Source organism: Ranitomeya imitator, chromosome 6, assembly GCF_032444005.1.
Source record: "Ranitomeya imitator isolate aRanImi1 chromosome 6, aRanImi1.pri, whole genome shotgun sequence".
Lineage (NCBI taxonomy): Eukaryota > Metazoa > Chordata > Amphibia > Anura > Dendrobatidae > Ranitomeya > Ranitomeya imitator.
The window spans coordinates 53,684,608-53,703,601 of NC_091287.1; the positions used below are offsets into that span (position 1 = coordinate 53,684,608).

General features: G+C 39.4%; 1 protein-coding gene across 12 annotated transcripts in view; it reads right to left on the reverse strand.

The window, feature by feature from the left end:
• PARD3 (par-3 family cell polarity regulator) overlaps window positions 1–18,994 on the reverse strand; it is a 693,206-nt gene that overhangs the window by 414,772 nt on the left and 259,440 nt on the right. For 8 of the 12 annotated variants that reach the window (XM_069729679.1, XM_069729674.1, XM_069729680.1 and 5 more), the window contains exons 4-5: window positions 16,647–16,825; window positions 10,533–10,664 (exon numbers count right to left, since the gene is read on the reverse strand). In XM_069729679.1, the coding sequence (XP_069585780.1) occupies window positions 10,533–10,664; window positions 16,647–16,825 (311 nt within the window). The remainder of the gene's footprint in view (window positions 1–10,532; window positions 10,665–16,646; window positions 16,826–18,994) is intronic. The other 4 variants (XM_069729684.1, XM_069729681.1, XM_069729677.1 and 1 more) reach the window with 1 other exon arrangement.

The following is an 18,994-nucleotide window of genomic DNA, read 5'->3' on the forward strand; positions in this document are numbered from 1 at the left end:
CAACATACCTGAGAAAGTCACTAATTATTTGATGTCCATCTGAATACTTACCATAATTTCTTTGGTAACCACTCTCTCCACCATTGTCTAAACCTCAACTGATATTCTGCCACATCATAGACAAATGTCAGACGAGCAGCTTTGACTTCCAGCAATTTCTAAGAGAAAAACTACTGGAAGCTGCTTATATATTTTACATTTCTGACAACATTCAATGGTCCTTAAGTCAGTATAGTTTTTGTCAGAATAAAGTTTCAGATTTCTAGCGATCATTATCTTATAGTCTCCAAATTAGTTTGTAGAGTATTGCTTCATTGCTCCTCCACACCTCTATGCACTAGGACAAGGTTCCTTTTTTCTATTGTTGGGAACTTTTTTTTTTTGCGGCACTTTTCACCCAAGTCTTTCTGACCCTCAAGAATTATACCGTACCAAAGCAAAGATAAGTGGTTTCTCTTAAACAGTGACAATCAGGGTCAAAGAAAGGGCTCCGGGGGGGAAGGGGGGGGGCGCCAGAAAGGCAGGGCTCCGGGGGGCGCCAGAGGGGCAGGGATCCGGGGGGGCGCCAGAGGGGCAGGGCTCCAGGAGGGGGGGTGCCAGGGGGGCAGGGCTCCGGGGGGGGTGCCAGAGGGGCAGGGCTCTGGGGGGCGCCAGAGGTGCAGGGCTCCAAAGGGGCACCAGAGGGGCAAGGCTCTGGGGGGGCGCCAGAGGGGCAAGGCTCCGGGGGGGCACCAGGGGGGCAGGGCTCGGGGGTGGGGGCAATGGAAAAGTGGAATTCCATTTACAATCATTCATTGAAGACTAAATACCTCCCAAACAAAAACAAAACAAGGATACCTTTTTGTTTGACATTACCTAAGGGGACATAAATTTCTTTATAAGTCAAACTTATCTTCTAATGCCATCATACAGCAAAGAGATGTCTGGAAATGCATGCGTAGATTTGCTTTCTATATAAGGAGGACCAATACTGGGTGGTTTTATTAATGCTAAAAAAGATAAGAGGATGTTTTTCAGAAAAGCTTTCCACAGCCCCCAATCCTCGAATTCCGCCGGCATTTGCCGAAACCAAAGTCAATCTCTTTGGATTTGTTTTTTCTTTTCTGTACAGATATCTGCTAAGGGTTACAGAACACATTTTCTCAACAAGCACATTTCCCCCTGGAGTAATAAAAGCTCTGTGGGGAGCAGGAACCATTTTTAATCTTATCAGCCTGTAATTTCAAACCTTACAAACTCAATAAAATACAGAATAATTGAAAATAGGAACTGTGAAGTCTTATTAAGCAAATTATGCCATTTCAGTTCCAAGTACTTAACTTGATAAAAATCTATATTTTATATTATATTGGAAGCAAAATAAACATTGTATGAGAACACTAAACTTCAATGAGTGAAAAGTTAATGAAGTTGCTTAATTAGTCAGCCATTTCACATCTGCTGTGAAAATATAACAAGCGGCCTTAAAACTTCAAGACAGAACTAGAACTTAGCTCAAAATAGATAAGTTCCTGAAATCTCTGGTATACTTTTGGTTATTTTAACTTTTACATTCTTTAATTCAGTGTATTCTTATTTGCTGCCACAACGATCTACAGTTGGAACATAATCACACTTCCTATACAATTTGGACTATACAAGACCAGTTTTTAATGGGTTTAACGATGGAAGTTAAAATGATCTGAGACACAACCTGGGGACTCACTTAACAGTTTAAATATTTATTTCCCTTTAAGGCATCAGGATGGCCGTAAGGCTGCCGTTCTTGAACTCCCGCCCGGGACAATGCTCGTCCCACGTACTCCGTCCTGTTTTAGGCCTGTTACCTTCAAGTGTTATAAGCTTGGGGTTTCATGGCTAGGCACTCTCTCCGAGGACCAGATTCCGGAAGGTCACTGTCTCATAGTCACTTATGCTCCAGATCTATTTATCCCTTTTCTTCGGTCTCCTCTTACTTAGGGTCACCCCAGAATGCCGCACTGCTTACCATGGACCTTTTTGGCCACTCACTATGCACTCCATGACCCATCTGACTCTCTGACAAATTGTCACTTTCCCTGTAACTCTGCCCCTTCCACTCCAAACTAATCATATTGCTAACATTACTAGCGCACGTCACAATTCACATTATACGTCACAGTTCACATCGCATTACATTTTATAACAATAAACTTGGGCAGCATGTCCATCTCCTTACACACAATAAACTTGGGCAGCTTGTTCATGATGTAGCTAAAGCAATAAAAACAATAAGGGTGTAAGCATTTAACCAAAATCCTACCGATTTTTAATAGCAAGGCATAAAAAAAGGATAGGTATGAGGAGGAAATAAACTGAGGCTAATACAAAAAAAAAGCAAACCAAACTGAAACAGAAACAGATGGTTAAAGCTGGCAAAAGCGAAAAAAAAAACCCTCACATTTATTCAGAACCAACAGATGCGATGAGTTTAAAATATTGCTGCTTTAGGATACACAAAGACTGTCAGCCCAGATTGTGGGTTTGGGACAGTCTATCAGTTATTAATGATCTTGAAGAACAGAAGTCCTAGAACACTCTTGTGAAAAGGAAAATGGTACGACAGACACGCTGCTATGTGGGCTGCCAGTCTCCTTAGAGATGGAGTAGGAAAATGAGGCATGTTATACTTAGAAGAATCAGAACAAACTTTGTGTTTCTTCCTTAAGCAAATGAGGCAAGGAAAAACAGTTTTCAGGGCCTGGGAAGAATGGTCTAATAGATACCATCTTGTCTCCATTTAGACATTTCCAGGATAAGACGACATCAGGGGGAATTTTTACACGTTACTTTATAATTACCGTAAAGTCTTAAATTATGTTCGGGGTCTTTACAATATTCTATGAGCGCAATTAACAACTTTTTTTCCCCTAATTTTGAGCAGCATGGAAAGTAATGAAACTTTCCAAATTACGCAATTGCAGAATATGTCTTCATTCTTGTTTTTTCTTTTTTTTTAGGTCGCTTCCAAACCCTTGCTTTACCCCAGCCTATTTACCTGCAATAACGTACTTATTTGGGGTACAGATGATGGCAGTGTAAGGGTCAGATAAGCATCTGTTTCTCACTAACTTTGGGGACAAGCTGCTGCAGGAGATTGTTTTGATGAGCACAGCCATCATTTGTACTCCAAATGAGTACATTTTGATATTTATGAAGTGGAAGACAGACAAATAGACTGGGGAAAAACAGGGGTTTGAAAGCCACTTAGAGAAATGAAGAAAGTCTACTTCTGAAGTTATTTGCAAAGTTCCATAACTTAACTTTTTTTTTTTAACATTTAGTTACTCTTTAAAAAATAAAGTACATGTGAGCATCAAGACAGTCAGAAGAGAGACAAAGCCCTCCTGTATCACACACCTTAGCTTAGCTGGGTCCAATTTTTACTGAGAGGGAATTGATGTATTTGACTTTGGTATTTTATTTAATCAATTTACATTTTGCGCCACCACGATCCTTCATTAAGGCTAGTGCTCACAAGTCCTGTAGTGATCAGTTATAAGGGATCCAGCAGCAATCCGTTGGCAAAAAAAGTTGTGCAGACACAACTTTTTAGTCTGTTTCTAAATAACTGATCTCTGCTGGATCAGTTTATTTTTTCCATTAAAGTGTAGGGAAAACAAATCCATTAATTAGCCATCTATCTTTCATTTATAAGGGATCCTTTTTTTTTGTTTCCTGGATCCAGTAAGCAAAACATGAACCTGTTACAGGATCCAGTACACAAAAAACAGATCCATTACAAATGAAAAAAAAAAACGGATGGCTAATTAATGGATCAGTTTTCCAGATTTTAATGTCACAAAAAAATGGATTGAGCAGAGATCAGTTATTTAAAAATGAACTAAAGTTGTGTCTGCACAACTTTTTGCCAACGGATTGCTGATGGATCCCTTCTAGCTGATCACTACTGGACATGTGAACGTAGCCTAAGCATGGTGTGTAACATGCCAGTCTCAAAGGATCGGCACTTTTGTGTTCAAATCTGTTGTTGCATTAGTCAAAAATTGTTGTGTATTACTTAAATCTAACGAGGGCGAGTAGTATGGTGCACTTTTCCACCTACTAGTTTTCCATCTCTCTCTGCATCCCTCTGGTACCTCATTAGTACATATGAATAAAGAACAATTTCTGTCAAACACAGCAACAAATTTGTACAGTAAAAGCTCAATTTGTATCATGGCTAAGTTCTCTACAATGTGCTGTGCTTGGTTTGAACAGTAAAGTTGTGCCGACAATGTCCTTTTAACTCAGAGACAGGGCTGGACTGGCCGTCTGGCAGTTCTGGGAAATACCAGAAGGGCCAGTCTGGTTGTGGGCTGCCTTGTGTGCTACGTTGTTAGCAGAATCTGTGTTCTCAAGACACCCATACTGTTAAGAGTTGTGACGGAGCACAAAGTCATTGATTCCGTCACTTACCCCAGCAGACCACCAGAATCATTAGAAATATTGTAATGGTGCTTGGGGACGGAGACAGCATGGCCTGTGTGATTTCAAATGCCAGGACTGATTTTCAACCTTAGTCCGTACCTGCTCAGAGATGACCGACTAGACTAGGACAGTGTAATGTGTGTTCTGAACTACAATGTGACAATTATGACATAAAATATTACACTTAAGCAACAACCAGGGGTTCCATTATCTGAAAAAGTAACTATCTACATGACACATTGAGAAATTGCTTTTCTAATTTTAAAAATAGTGGCCCATGATGTAACGCAATTAACGCCTTAAAGGAGCTACCCCCCAAACATTTTTTTTTTTTATGTGTGCTAGTAAGAGGCGCCCGATCTTCCGATATCGCTGTCAAGTCACAGTTCCTGGTAGCATAACTTCTAGCTTATTCTTGACACAGGATAGAGCTTCTTGTGTCAGGACATGACCAGTGCGGTGTGTGGTGGCCTTACTGGCTGGACTATTTCAGTAGCTATGTAAGACTACATATTTTTTTCTTTTTAGTCTCTGCATTGGCTACCGAAAGAGGATAGTCAGCCAATTCCCAGGCAGCCACATAAGTTATCTCCTTAAGGTACCGTCACACTAAGCGACGCTGCAGCGATACCAACAACGATCCGGATCGCTGCAGCGTCGCTGTTTGGTCGCTGGAGAGCTGTCACACAGACAGCTCTCCAGCGACCAACGATCCCGAGGTCCCCGGTAACCAGGGTAAACATCGGGTAACTAAGCGCAGGGCCGCGCTTAGTAACCCGATGTTTACCCTGGTTACCATCGTTAAAGTAAAAAAAAAAAACAAACGCTACATACTTACCTACCGCTGTCTGTCCCCGGCGCTGTGCTTCTCTGCTCTGGCTGTGAGCGCCGGGCAGCCGGAAAGCAGAGCGGTGACGTCACCGCTCTGCTTTCCGGCTGACCGACGCTCACAGCCAGTACAGGAGGAGTGCAGAGAAGCAGAGCGCTGGAGGACAGACAGCGGTAGGTAAGTATGTAGCGTTTGTTTTTTTTACTTTAACGATGGTAACCAGGGTAAACATCGGGTTACTAAGCGCGGCTCTGCGCTTAGTAACATGATGTTTACCCTGGTTACCAGCGAAGACATCGCTGAATCGGTGTCACACACACCGATTCAGCGATGTCTGCGGGGAGTCCAGCGACGAAATAAAGTCCTGGACTTTCTTCCCCGACCAGCGACAGCACAGCAGGGGCCTGATCGCTGCTGCCTTTCACACTGGACGATATCGCTAGCGAGGATGCTGCAACGTCACGGATCGCTAGCGATATCGTCTAGTGTGACTGTACCTTTAGCTTAACACAAACACAAGTGATGCAGATTGACTCACACTGGTGTGGATATATGGGGGATCCTTAGATATCACAAGTATATTTGAAAGATACAAGTGAATACTTAACTTTTAACAAGAGGCATCAACATAGAGTCTCGATTAAAAGACTGCAACGGAATGGTGTAATGATCTACAACATGATCCAAAAGCAAACAACAGGAGGCTTACAACACAAGACAGATTCACTATGGATGAAATTAGATAGCCCATTATCTGGCTCTATTGTATTGAAATAACTTCATGGAACCTTAAAGGGACACTGTCACCTGAATTTGGAGGGAACAATCTTCAGCCATGGAGGCGGGGTTTTGGGGTTTTTGATTCACCCTTTCCTTACCCGCTGGCTGCATGCTGGCTGCAATATTGGATTGAAGTTCATTCTCTGTCCTCCATAGTACACACCTGTGCAAGGCAATCTTGCCTTGTGCAGGCATATACTACAGAGGACAGAAAATGAACTTCAATCCAATATTGCAGCCAGCATGCAGCCAGCGGGTAAGGAAAGGGTGAATCAAAAACCCCAAAACCCCGCCTCCATGGCTGAAGATTGTTCCCTCCAAATTCAGGTGACAGTGTCCCTTTAAAAAAATTAGGGATAAATAGTAATTACAAAGTTAAAAGTATAGTAAAAAGTAAGAAAACATCCAGTCTATTGCTGTCAGGGCAAACACATACTTCCCGACTTCTACATTTGCTCCGACTACCGAATTTTACATAGTCTTAAGAATGGAACATTTGCTGCAATAAACTCTTTGTTTCTAACCTGAATGCTACCAGACTCTGCAGGGTACACAAGAAAAACAAATTTAACGACGAGATTTTATTTAAATTTATATAAATTTGTCAAGGCAGCCGGCAGAAAATACGATCTTTATATGAAAATGTACTGTATCAATACTGCGTAAAACTAAAGCGGCATAAATACAGCAGATTACCAGGTGTTTTGTGGAAACGAAAATGTGCCCATATTTTATTATATTTTATCAACTTCAATTCTGTGAAAGGAAATAACCTCCACGTATTAAACTGGTACAGCGAGTGCTTCATTTTTCAATCATGTCAAAAAGCCTAAATGATGGAAAAAAAATTGCAAATAAATAATATTAATTTGTACAGATCTATAGTCATTGCCAGAATTACCGGATGGAAGTTTAATGGTAGCTGTCAATTCTATGAAAGTACTTTGCTACTGTTGCAATGTTAGGTTCTTTTATATTGTGGTAATTCGTTTATGTGAATCGTAGACCTTGAAAAACTCTCAAAATTGTATATTACAGCAGGATTTCTGACCAGCATTACGTTTATTTCTAAAGGCTTGTAACAGAGATCAAATAGCACCTGTTAACCATATAATTTACTGGACAAGATGAACAGATATTACTTCTATGTGCACCCACATTATAATACTTTTATGTTAGGAGTGGGGTGGGGGGATATCTGCCATAGCATCATAGTAATGAATATAAAAAAACACCAAAAATACAGACAAAGGTGCTTACCTGTCTAGGCATTGAATCAAATGCACTCTCATGGTGCAGTGGGCCCAAGTAAAGATGGCAACTACACAGGTGCGGTAATACCAATGAGACGGCCAGCCTACAATCAGGGACTGGCCGCTTGGCACACCAGTGCAAATAAATAATCTGCTGCAGTGTTCACACAGAGTATGCACAGCAACTGGATCATAGAATATTAGTAACGCCCTGTGGCGGGCTGCCCAGTGCTAACTGTAATGCGTCCCGTGTGAACAGGGGCCACAGTCTACAAAGCCATCAGGGTCCAACTGCACCTCAAAAAGTAAAAATAAAAAAAGTGCACAAGCACATATCACAATATGTAAGGTATTCGTTAAAGGGAACCTGTCACCACCAAATTCGAAGATGAGCTAAGACCACCAGCATCAGGGGCTTATCTAAAGCATTCTGGAATGCTGTAGATAAGCTCCCGATGTATCCTGAAAGATGAGAAAAAGAGGTTAGCTTATACTGACCTGGAGGGGCGGTCCGATCTGATGGGCGTCGCGGTCCGGTCCGGGGCCTCCCATCTTCTTACGATGATGTCCTCTTCTTGTCTTCACTCTGCTTTTCTGGCGCAGGCGTACTTTATCTGCCCTGTTGAGGGCAGAGCAAAGTACTGGAGTGTGCAGGCGCCGGGAAAGGTCAGAGAAGCCCAGCGCCTGCGCACTGCTGTACTTCGCTCTGCCCTTAACAGGGCAGATAAAGTACGCCTGCGCCGGAGCCGCAGCGTGAAGACAACAAGAGGACGTCATCCTATGAAGATGGGAGGCCCCGGACCAGACCGTGACGCCCATCGGATTGGACCGCCCCTCCAGGTGAGTATAATTTAACCTCTTTTTCTCATCTTTGAGGATACATCGGGATAAGCCTCTGATGCCGATGGGCTTACCTCATCTTCGAATTTGGGGGTGACAGGTTCCCTTTAATATTATGGCCACAATAGTGGAGGTTTTTTCCTCTTTTTCCTCTTGTTGTGGTTTTTGCTGTTAAGAGTAGGACTGACAAGTGTGAAGACCCTTGACGTGGGTTGCCAGCTTACGTATTGTGGCCATAATATCTAATACCTTAGAAATTTAGTACAGTTCTTCAGATTCACTATGTTGCTTACCTCATGTAGGGCAATGCAGTAGCTTAGGTATCCATTGTTACAACTACTAACAACTGTTAGTAGGAGTGTTCATAACCATGGATACCTAAGCTACTGCAATGCCCTACATGAGGTAAGAAACATAGCGAATCTGAAGAACTATACTACATTTCTAATTGAAGTTATATCCTAATAATATTAATATAACAACTACTACAGACTGTGATAGGATCTGAAAATAATTTCAAAGATATTTTAACTAATCTGACAAAAACATTAATTCAGCACTAAAGTGGCAATTCAACAAAACAAAGTAATGCAGCGATAACGAAGCACAATGCAAATTTAACTTCACTTGCTTCACAATTTCTATTAGTAAAAGTACATTTAAAGGGGATTTATCAGGTTTTTGCTTTGCTTTAGGCCACGGTTACCTTGTAACTATTCCAACTCTAAAATCTGAGACTACAGAACTAATCTACTAATCTAAAGTACAATAATAAAGTAAAAAAGAAAAACAAAAGTTAGACAAAACACAAGTACAGATGCCCAAGTTATATTCTTGAAAAGTCAAAGCAAACATCCATCTGACCCTTTCCTTATGGATATTGAAAAATCAAATTACATTTGGATTACTGACTTGATTTAATGGCTATAATGCTTTTCACTTTCATATTTACTCTGCAAAGTAGATCCACAGAGCTTGTGCCGAGATGAAACCAAGGCGGCTAAAATAAAATCTGAATTTTTTCCCTTTTCCCCGGTTTAATAATTTGCGGAGATTAACTTACATAGGTCTGTATTGTTTTAATTTAGTTCACCGCTGTGAGTGATTTTCTGCAATTTGATTTCTGAAAATCAAATTTTTGTATCAGTCTGGATAGAAATGAAATAAGGAGGGCAGACTGGTATAGGGAATAATTTCATTGCGTATGGATGAATTACGATCTCATCTCTGGTGGAGGAGGAGCAGTCAAACACATTGTTAATCATAAAATATTAGACTTTCAGCCTAGGATCATACCATGAGATCTTTAAAGACTATACAAGGATAAGGCAAATCTAGAAAGCCATCATCTGGGGATGTTTAGCCAAGCTGGGAAATCTAAAAGATGTGAGATTTACAAAATATAATACTATAATAATGGAAAATTGAAGCATACAAAAAGATATATATATATATATATATATATATATATATATATATATATATATATATATATATATATATATATAAATAATAGATTGGCATCTGGCACTTGAACTTTCTTTGTCAGTGTGACACTGCAGTCACACATCCCTCCATCACGGTCCATGATTCTTGGATCAGCCATGGTTCTCACCACCCGAACACAACTGCCTCTTGAAGAAGTCAAGATTGGGTCAGAAGACTCCTCGGCCAGTAGTGCATCGTGATCCTGACTTGGATGTGTGAATCTGGCCTTCAAAAGGATTGTCCAATTTAGGAAACAATTTTTATATATACCCTACTAGTGAACTCGGACTTAATAAAGGAGGTTCTCCGGTTCAGGAGTCCTTTCTTTTGTAAGGAGTAAAGAGCAGTTAGAGCATCACTCACTTTGGAGGATCTTTCCTGTCTAGTAATTCATAGACAAACTATTCATTTTCATAGGTCCTGTGTAATGCTTAATTTCTCCAGTGGGGAGCACTGCAGGGAAACTGAACACTTACTGTCAAGTTTCCCCACAGATTAGAGCTGATTGCTGGGGGACACAGCAGGTGGGTGAACCCATTTAAGAGTGACTTAAGACTAGCTTGAGAAGGCCAAGCTTTAAGAAGGGGGTGCAGTCTAAGGCTATGTAAATAGACCTGGTTAAAATAATAGTCATCTTGGATCAGATGAGGTCATCATGATTGGAGAATATGGTCAATAAATGACCCATTCGTGGTAAAACCTTTTCCCAATTCTTTTAAATTAGACATTGGCAAACTTTTTACAAAGTTTTTAAAAAGTTGGTTGTCATCCTTGATTTCATGGTAAAATCCTGGTTGCAACACTTTCCATTATAGTATAGATTTACAGAGTAAGATCTCTTATAATGGGCCGGTTGTTTTACATTATAATCAGCATTAATACCAATGTTTTACCTGCTCCTGCCTCTCTAGCCACTTGTCCACCAGGGGATGACTGGCACTCAAGGAAGAGCGAGCTTTATCCCTTTCAAACTGTTTAGACCAGTTACTGGTATCCCTGGGCAGACTCCTGTAGTTCTCATCTTTCTGTTTTAAAAGAAAGAAAAATACATTATTGTAGGGGAATTTATATAGACACTGTATATACAGTGCGTGTTAGGCTACAACATGGGTATTCTACTTTTAAGGTTACAGTAATTCCCCACCCATTATAGGTTAAACACTACAATAATCAAGAAGAGACCGATCATTGCCAAACGTAAAAAACTACACAAAGTAATCAAAAAAAGGTATCAAAAGAAACTAATATCAACTAAATCCTAGCTTAGGATATAATTTATCATATAAAGGTATAAAATTAATATTAAATAAATGCAATTATTTAGGTTTACACCGTGAACAGACAATCAATGTGATGATACAAGACAAATACAGCCGCACAGTAGACAAGGAATAGGGAAATCCTGCGGTATTTAAAAAGAATGTCCACTTCTTTAACATTGATGACCATTTTGACCTCCTATTGACTCCCGGAAGGATGGGGGTGGGATTTTAATACTCTTATTAATAGGACCATATTAATGTTCTTATTAATAGGACTGTACGTTGAATGGTTGTCTTGTCAACCCGAATGCTCAGCGCACACAGAAGCATCACTTCAAGTCCGAAAAAGATCAGGCTGTAAGACCGAAGGGGCCTGGTAGTAGGTCCGGAGGGCCCGAGCTGCCAGCAGGACCCGGCAGCAGGACCAGCCAGACACTATATCTAAAGAGAAATAATTTCCACTTTCATAATTTTTAAAACTTGAAACTTGCTGAAAAATAAGTCTGTGTGACACAAAGCTCAATATGCCTTCAAAAATTGCAAAACTTTTGCCAAAAAAAACAGAATTGAAGAATAGTATAGGAGTTGACTTTTTAACGACAGGGCTAGTTAGTAGATATAATGATTCCACCCATAGAGATGTACTTCAGGTAGTCTTTACTACACGTTTTGGGTCTGTACATATCCCTTTCTTAAACAAAACTATATAGTGTATGTTAAAGGCATTTACACATAAACTCCTCTACTACTCTTCAACTTTACATGCAGAAGAAATACCGTACATCTTCTATCTGCAGACAGGTCTATGGGTTATTACTGGGGATGCACCATATACAACCAAATGAGGAGAGCAATATCCTCACCTCTTGCCCCCTTGTAATATACGTTATCACCCTATATGTGTTTTATATTTTCTTCAAAAAACAGAATTGAACATATTCGTAAATATGGGTCAATGTTTTTCTAGGAAAATAGAAAAAAATTGGAGTCCGGCTCAACAGGACTGGATTTTCCTATTCTTTTTCAAAAGAATAATAGTGCATACAAAAGAAAAATTTACATTTTACATGGTCGACATGACCCAGTCGACGCGTTTCGACTGCACTAGGCAGTCTTACTCATGACACATTATTAATGTTTTTCGGTTTTGATTTTTTTGCCTCACCAAAGGAATTAATGCGTAAACACCCAAAGGGATTTTGGCCTCGTCCAGTCCTGGAGCAAAACTGCAGTCAACTAGCTATATATTTTAAGGGATGCACTGTGCAAATTACTTGTAGCCTTACATGTAAATTCAAGATCATTACAACCTAACAGTTGTATGAAAAAGTGTTTGCCCTCTTCCTAATTTCCTATTCTTTTGCATGTTTGTCAGACATAAATGTTTCAGATCACCAAACAACTGTAAATATTAGAGAACACAAGTAATCACAAAAAAACAGTTTTTAAATGAAGGTCTATGATAATAAGGGAAAAAGAAATCCAAACCTACAGGGCCCTGTTTGAAAAAGTGATTACCCCTAAGCCTAATAACTGGTTGGGTTACCCTTAACAGCAACAACTGCAAACAAGCGTTTGTGATAATTGGCAATGGGTCTTATACAATATTCTGGAAGAGTTTTTGCCCACTCATCTTGGCATAATTCTTGTAATTCAGCCATATTGGAGGGTATCAGAGCATGAACTGCCTTTCTAAGGTCATGCCACAGAATCTCAATCGGATTAAGGTCAGGACTTTGACTTGGCCACTCCAAAGACTTAATTTTGTTTTTCTTAAGCCATTCAGAGGTGGACTTGCTAGTGTATTTTGGACCATTATCCTGCTGCATAATCCAAGGGCGCTTCAGCTTGAGGTCACGAACAGATGGCCGGACATTCTCCTTCAGGATTTTTGGTAGACAGCAAAAGTCATGGTTCCATTTACCACAGCAAGCCTTCCAGGTGCTGAAGCAGCAAAACAGCCCTAGATCATCACACTATCACCATCATATTTTACTGTTGGTATGATATTCCTTTTATGAAATGTTGTGCTACTTTTACACCAATTGTAATGGGACATACACGAGTATTCTCCCAAAAATTTTGGGAAATGATCAAGATGTTTTCTGGCAAAACTGAGACAAGCCTTTGTTTTCTTATCACTCAGCAATGGTTTTAGTCTCCGACCTCTGCCATGCAGGTCATTTTTGCCCTGCCTCTTTCTTATGGTGGATTGATGAACATGGACCTTAACTGAGGCAAGGGGTGCTTGCAGTTCTTTGGATGTTATTGTGGGGTCTTTTGTGACCTCATGGATGAGTCACCACTCTTGAGGTACTTCTGGTCAGCTTGCTACTCTTGGGAAATTTCACCACTGTTCCAGGTTTTCGCCATTATGGTTTCCTGGAGTCCCCTTGAGAAACAGCTTTATAACCTTATCTAGACTGATAGATCTCAATTACTTTGTTTCTCATTTGTTCTAGAATGTCTTTTGATTGCGGCATGATGCCTAGTTTTTGAGGATCTTTTGGTCTACTTCAATTTGTCAGGCAGGTTCTATTTAAGAGATTTATTGATTTACAACAGTTGTTGCAGTAATCAAGTCTCCATATGGCTAGGGAATTTTAACTCTGCTTCTCAAAAATGTGATAAAACAGTTAATTTATGTTATAAGGTGGGGGGGCAATCACGTTTTCAGATAGGGCCCTGAAGTTTAGATTTATTTTTCATTTAATAATAAAGACCTTCATTTAAAAACTGCATTTTGTGCTTACTTGTGTTATCTTTGTCTAATATTTAAATTTGCTTGGTGAAGTATAAAAATCGTCAGGGGACCCAGAAAGCATTGGAACAGAAAACAGTGTTGAGATTGGTAATGCACGTGGTTTTTTTTGTTTGTTTTTACATTATTCTAAACAGTTTAAAACCCTATTAATAATCCAATAGACACTGCAATGTATTTTTGCATATAATATATATTACACAATTATATCTGCTTCTTGCATCTGTCTCCATAACTACTTCTTCACTAGCACTAGACGTCAATGTCAGTTAATTTGAGGACAGAGTGAATGATGGGTGAAACACAATGGTTGGAAGCTCCACTAGAGGACTTCACAAAACGATCCAGGGGTGAAGTCATTTATATGAAGGTAACGTATGTATTACTTGCTGTGAGCGTTCACTGGTTTCCATCTTATTGTCTGAATTTACAGACTGTCACATATCTCTATTCCCTACAAAGCTCGCTGAAGGTCTGTGTGATCCGGGAGCAGCGTTGCCACTTAGGTGGGACAGGAGTACAAGCGGGAGATTTAACACGTCAGCTCGGAATTGATGTGTCTATTAATTTGGTCTGAGACATCGGTAAAGTCTAAAAATCTTGTAAGAATCCACAAGGAACTAGACTACTGGAAGGTTCAAAAAATTCGTAAGGAATCAGTGTGAAATGGATATTTTCTACCTAGAATACGGCAAATCTAATTTGAAATGAATATATACTATAATTATTTAACCTATTGACCAAGAGAACACAATTTGGAATATTTTTAATAACTTTGAAACCCTAAAATACAAATACATTTACCTGAAATTCAGCTCCGTTGATCTCAAAAGGGATTGTTTCGGTGGCAAGCACGTGGAGCAGATGAATAGGACAGATGGAGACATTGTTGCAACAAATATGCTGAGTGTGAATACAATCTTAGACGGCAATATCCAAAACAAACATTGTTGATGAGTTACGTCATAAAATAATACAATGAGACAACTATTAAACAACTGGGTGGGCCCCATTGTTGGGACTCAGAAAAGAGGTCCTGAGTAAACACCTCTGTAGTGTCCAAGTGCTTACATGGAGAAAATGGTCAAGCATGAGTGCTCAGCTCCAACATGACAAGGAATGAGGAACAGGGCATTTAGGACACCCAATACTAGTGATTGTGGGGGCTCCAGCGACCTAACATTGGTCTTTGTGAGGAGAACCATTTAGCTTGTAAAATACCCAATACAGGATTTGGGCCCCGATTCATCAAGACTGGCGAAGGAGGTATATAGGAGTGCCATTCGCCAAGACAGAAATTTGTACTTCAGTCAACGACTAAAGTAAGATTTATGGGGTAAGAAACACAAGTCGTCATGAATTAGATGAGCTATGGTGTGATCTCATACCCCAGCTCCATCCATATTGGCGGAGACGGGAGAAACTGGTGTAAAAATGCCAAAAGTCACAACATTTTTGGCACAACTATGAGTTGTGCAAAAATGTGGCGATTTTTCAAAGCGATTTACTCCAGAATTGTGCTGAAATTACTTTGATCAATAGTGGCCTTTGCTCCCACAGGTGATATGGCTTTGGATTTTATTTTTAGCAAACACTGTTGAATTGGCCGGTAAGGTTTATGTTTTTGTGTTGTATTTTTAATAAAATGAATAGAAAACACTGTCAATGGGCAACAAAAAAATGGATAGAAAAGCTTCAAGTGTAGGAAAAGGGTTTTTTTATGTACTAGTCATTGCATTTGTGTATATATAATGTCTTCAGGACCTGCTTGGAGAATTCAGCAGCTAGAAAGGTTACACTTATTTTAATAGTCGTGCTAACATGAGTGTATCTTTAATGGAAATGTTTCATTAGCACCAATGTTCTTCTCCTGGAGGAACGATGGTAAATCCCAGGTCATTAACACAACAGACGGTCTATTTCAAATATCTGTTCTATCCATGCTTTTCATATACAAAATATGAAAAAAGAATTTGATTCGAGTGCCGAATAAAAAATCGCCCATTCAAGTCAATAAGACTCAAAAAGAAAAAACAAGACATGGTTTCTATCTAACCTTTTCTCTCCATACAAAAAAAAAAAAAACGTTGTTAGTAGAGACCAACATGAACCAAAAAATGTCATTAAAATAAGAGTAAAAAAAACAAACAAAAAAAAAAAAGACATGTGAATGAGGCATTAATGTCATTGTGCCCAACACGGGTGAATTTTCCTTTCATTAGCAAAGATAATTATGCAATTAATACTAATGCAAAAGTACCAACCGTTTTTAAGAAATATTACAAAACATACTAATAACATTTATTATACAAGATATATATTTGATTTACATCTTGTCACTAATATTAATAAAACGATTGCACAAAGTAGTACTGGCTGGAAGAGCTTTTCGTAAAAGCTCCAATATCGGCAAACACTTCTACAAATCCTCGCTGAAAGTGCCACATTTTGTTAAAGCCAAAATATCCCAATATTAAAAGCAAAGAAAAAAAAAAACACCAAACTCACAATATATCCTTAATGGAATCCAGATAGTAGAAGAATGAATGAAAATTAAAACGCAAAATTGCCATTGCCAAATCACTTCTCAAAGGCTGATCCTCTGTAATTTTTACACTGGAAAAAGCTCTTTGTAAATACTCACAAGCAGCTTTAATTATAAGATACAGAGCAATTTATAAGCTGATCAAAGAAAAAGTTCTAAATCCAAAGTATCCCTGCAGCATATGGGATTACAGATGGGAGAAGGTGAACTTGGAGCAAGCTAATTGTTTCAAAACATGTTCATGCGTCTCTGACCCTCTCGGCGGGGACGTGAGCGCAACAGACATAACAGTTGTACTTTTCATAGAGAGTATCGTTGCTGGAGGGCTGAAGCCCAGCGGAGTAGGCCGTATAACACCATCGACATGAAGAAACAATTATAACGAGATAGTAGAAGGAGCATGTTCAAAGAGCAACAGAAAATACATGCAAATCCATACCTTTCTGTCGCTGGAGTTGTGGCCGGCGGGAGGGTTCTTCTTTGTGAACCCTGCAGTTGTGGACCATCTACTTGGATTTCTTCGGGACGGCTCTTCGGAAGAGAAGTTGGTTTCGCTAACAGAAGTGGTTAGCCCAACGAGAGCTGGGTCGCTACTACGGCGCACATGCAGTGGCATATCTGAAAAGAGGAAAAAATGAAATAAATGAAAAATAAAGATGTCAATACGTCAGAAGGAAATGGTAAAAGCCTGAATACCATAAAGGGCTAAGAAATATAATTGCATACAAAAGGACAGAATAAAAAATTGTGAAAGTTGCTGGTGGGCATTTGTTCCATAAACTACAAATTAGACTTGGCCAAATTCTATGATTTTGACTGGACCTTACAACCATCTAATGTTTATGGTGATGTTCCAACTCTCCCTTGACAGATTTCAGAGGGAAAGAGGAGTCAAAGCTTGTTGGATTTCAAGATGTCCAATACTTTTGTTCTCAAGGGAGATAACCTACCATCAAAGCAGTCTGACAGCTTTTCCCATTCCCTCATGAGAACACAAATACTCGCCTTGCAAGTGTTTGTATAAGGGATGTTAGAAGGAATAGCTGTCAGTGGAACGATATACAAGACATTAACCCAACAAAACGCAAGATGTACACAATGAAAGTAGCCACATATTCAATCATCCAATATCATAAAAAGATATTTTGATACTTACTGCTGGACCCTTCAACAATAACCTGACATACGCAAAGACATTTCCATACAATAATGACATCCCCATGGAAAAAGTTCTAAGGGCAAGTTCACATCACCAATATGCAAAATGCCTCTTCAGAGAGGAAGAGGACTTGAACTCTAGTGCCACCTATTGAAAGGAGCAACATTACCCTTTATTCACACCACCAAAACTAACAACTTAGCACTCAATCTAAGCTAGTTTTCTTTCCCCAACTCTGGAAAACTATTGTTTCCAACATCTAACAAAGACGAACGAAAAAAGATCTCAATAGAGATCAAAGTTGGATGTTTTGAACTTTTTTCATAACTTAAGACTGCTTAGGAGGGGAAAAGTCCAAAGTCCAGTTTTCAGTGGGTTCAGACGGAGCCCCAAAATGTGGCAGAAACTTGAGGTGAACCTGACCTTATCATAGAATTTACTATTTTTCTTGCCAGTCATATCTCAGTTAATAGTTTGGAGATTTCTTTAGAGATGCTCATGCTCTTGGCACTCAAGCCAGTCACAAACTTTAATGACAGCATAACAAATCTGCTTCATCTCCTTATTTAATCTAAAAAGCAAAAGTATATTTTTCAGCTTCTTCGAAAATTCTATAAAAAACTATTTTTGCAGCCAATTGCTTAGCACACATTTACCAAGATATATTTTATGACAGACGAGCAGGAAAACTGGCCATGGAAATTCTGCAGATCTGGCACGTCAATGGGCTGAACAGAAACAATGTCCTCTCGTTTCACGAGCTTTCCAGTAACTACAAAAATAAAGTGCCTAATGTGCTCTACTGCTCTACACAAAATATTGTGGAAAAAGCCCATGGGAGCAAAACTAATACAGTTCAATAAAATCTCAAGGTCACAGCTACAAAATGTCACGAATGTCAACATTTTTTTTCCCTCAAAGGGCAAATAATGACCAACATTCTCCAGAAACATGCAGTCGTTGGGCCAATATTTTTCATTGTGCTCAAAAACCAGAATGTCAAGTGAAAGCGTGAACAATCTGTTTCCATATGGACATCAACGGCTTCTAGTGAAGACATCTGATGTGATGGTTATGGAATAAAGCGAATGCTTTCTGTTCTAACATAAAACCGAACAGTCACTTGCAGAAAGACTAGTAACAAAAAAAAACAAAAAAAAAAAAACACAACACCTTTCCAGAATTACTACTTAAGCATTCTCAGTTTCCAAAACACCAGTGTTGAAAATCATTTTTAAGAATTCAATCTGAGAAATCAACATAAACACTGTGATTAATGCAGTTTAAATTGGTATTTAGGAAAAACTGTGACAAATCTACTAAACAACTTATAACTATTAAAAAGTCATATTATCATTATTGCACAGGCTAATCAGTCATCTATCTGGCTAATCGGTACTTGGACGCTTCTGCTCTGTGTCAGTCATTGCATTGGCTGCCCATACATTGTAGGATCCAATTTAAACTGCTTGTTCTCACCCACATCCACAGTGCGGCACCCCTACATCTCCTCCCTCATCAGCTTACCAACTTGTTATGCACCGCAAGCGACTTTCGATTAACATCCACACTAATTGGACAGTCCCATTCCCGACTCCAAGACTTCTCCAGAGCTGCACTTATTGTTT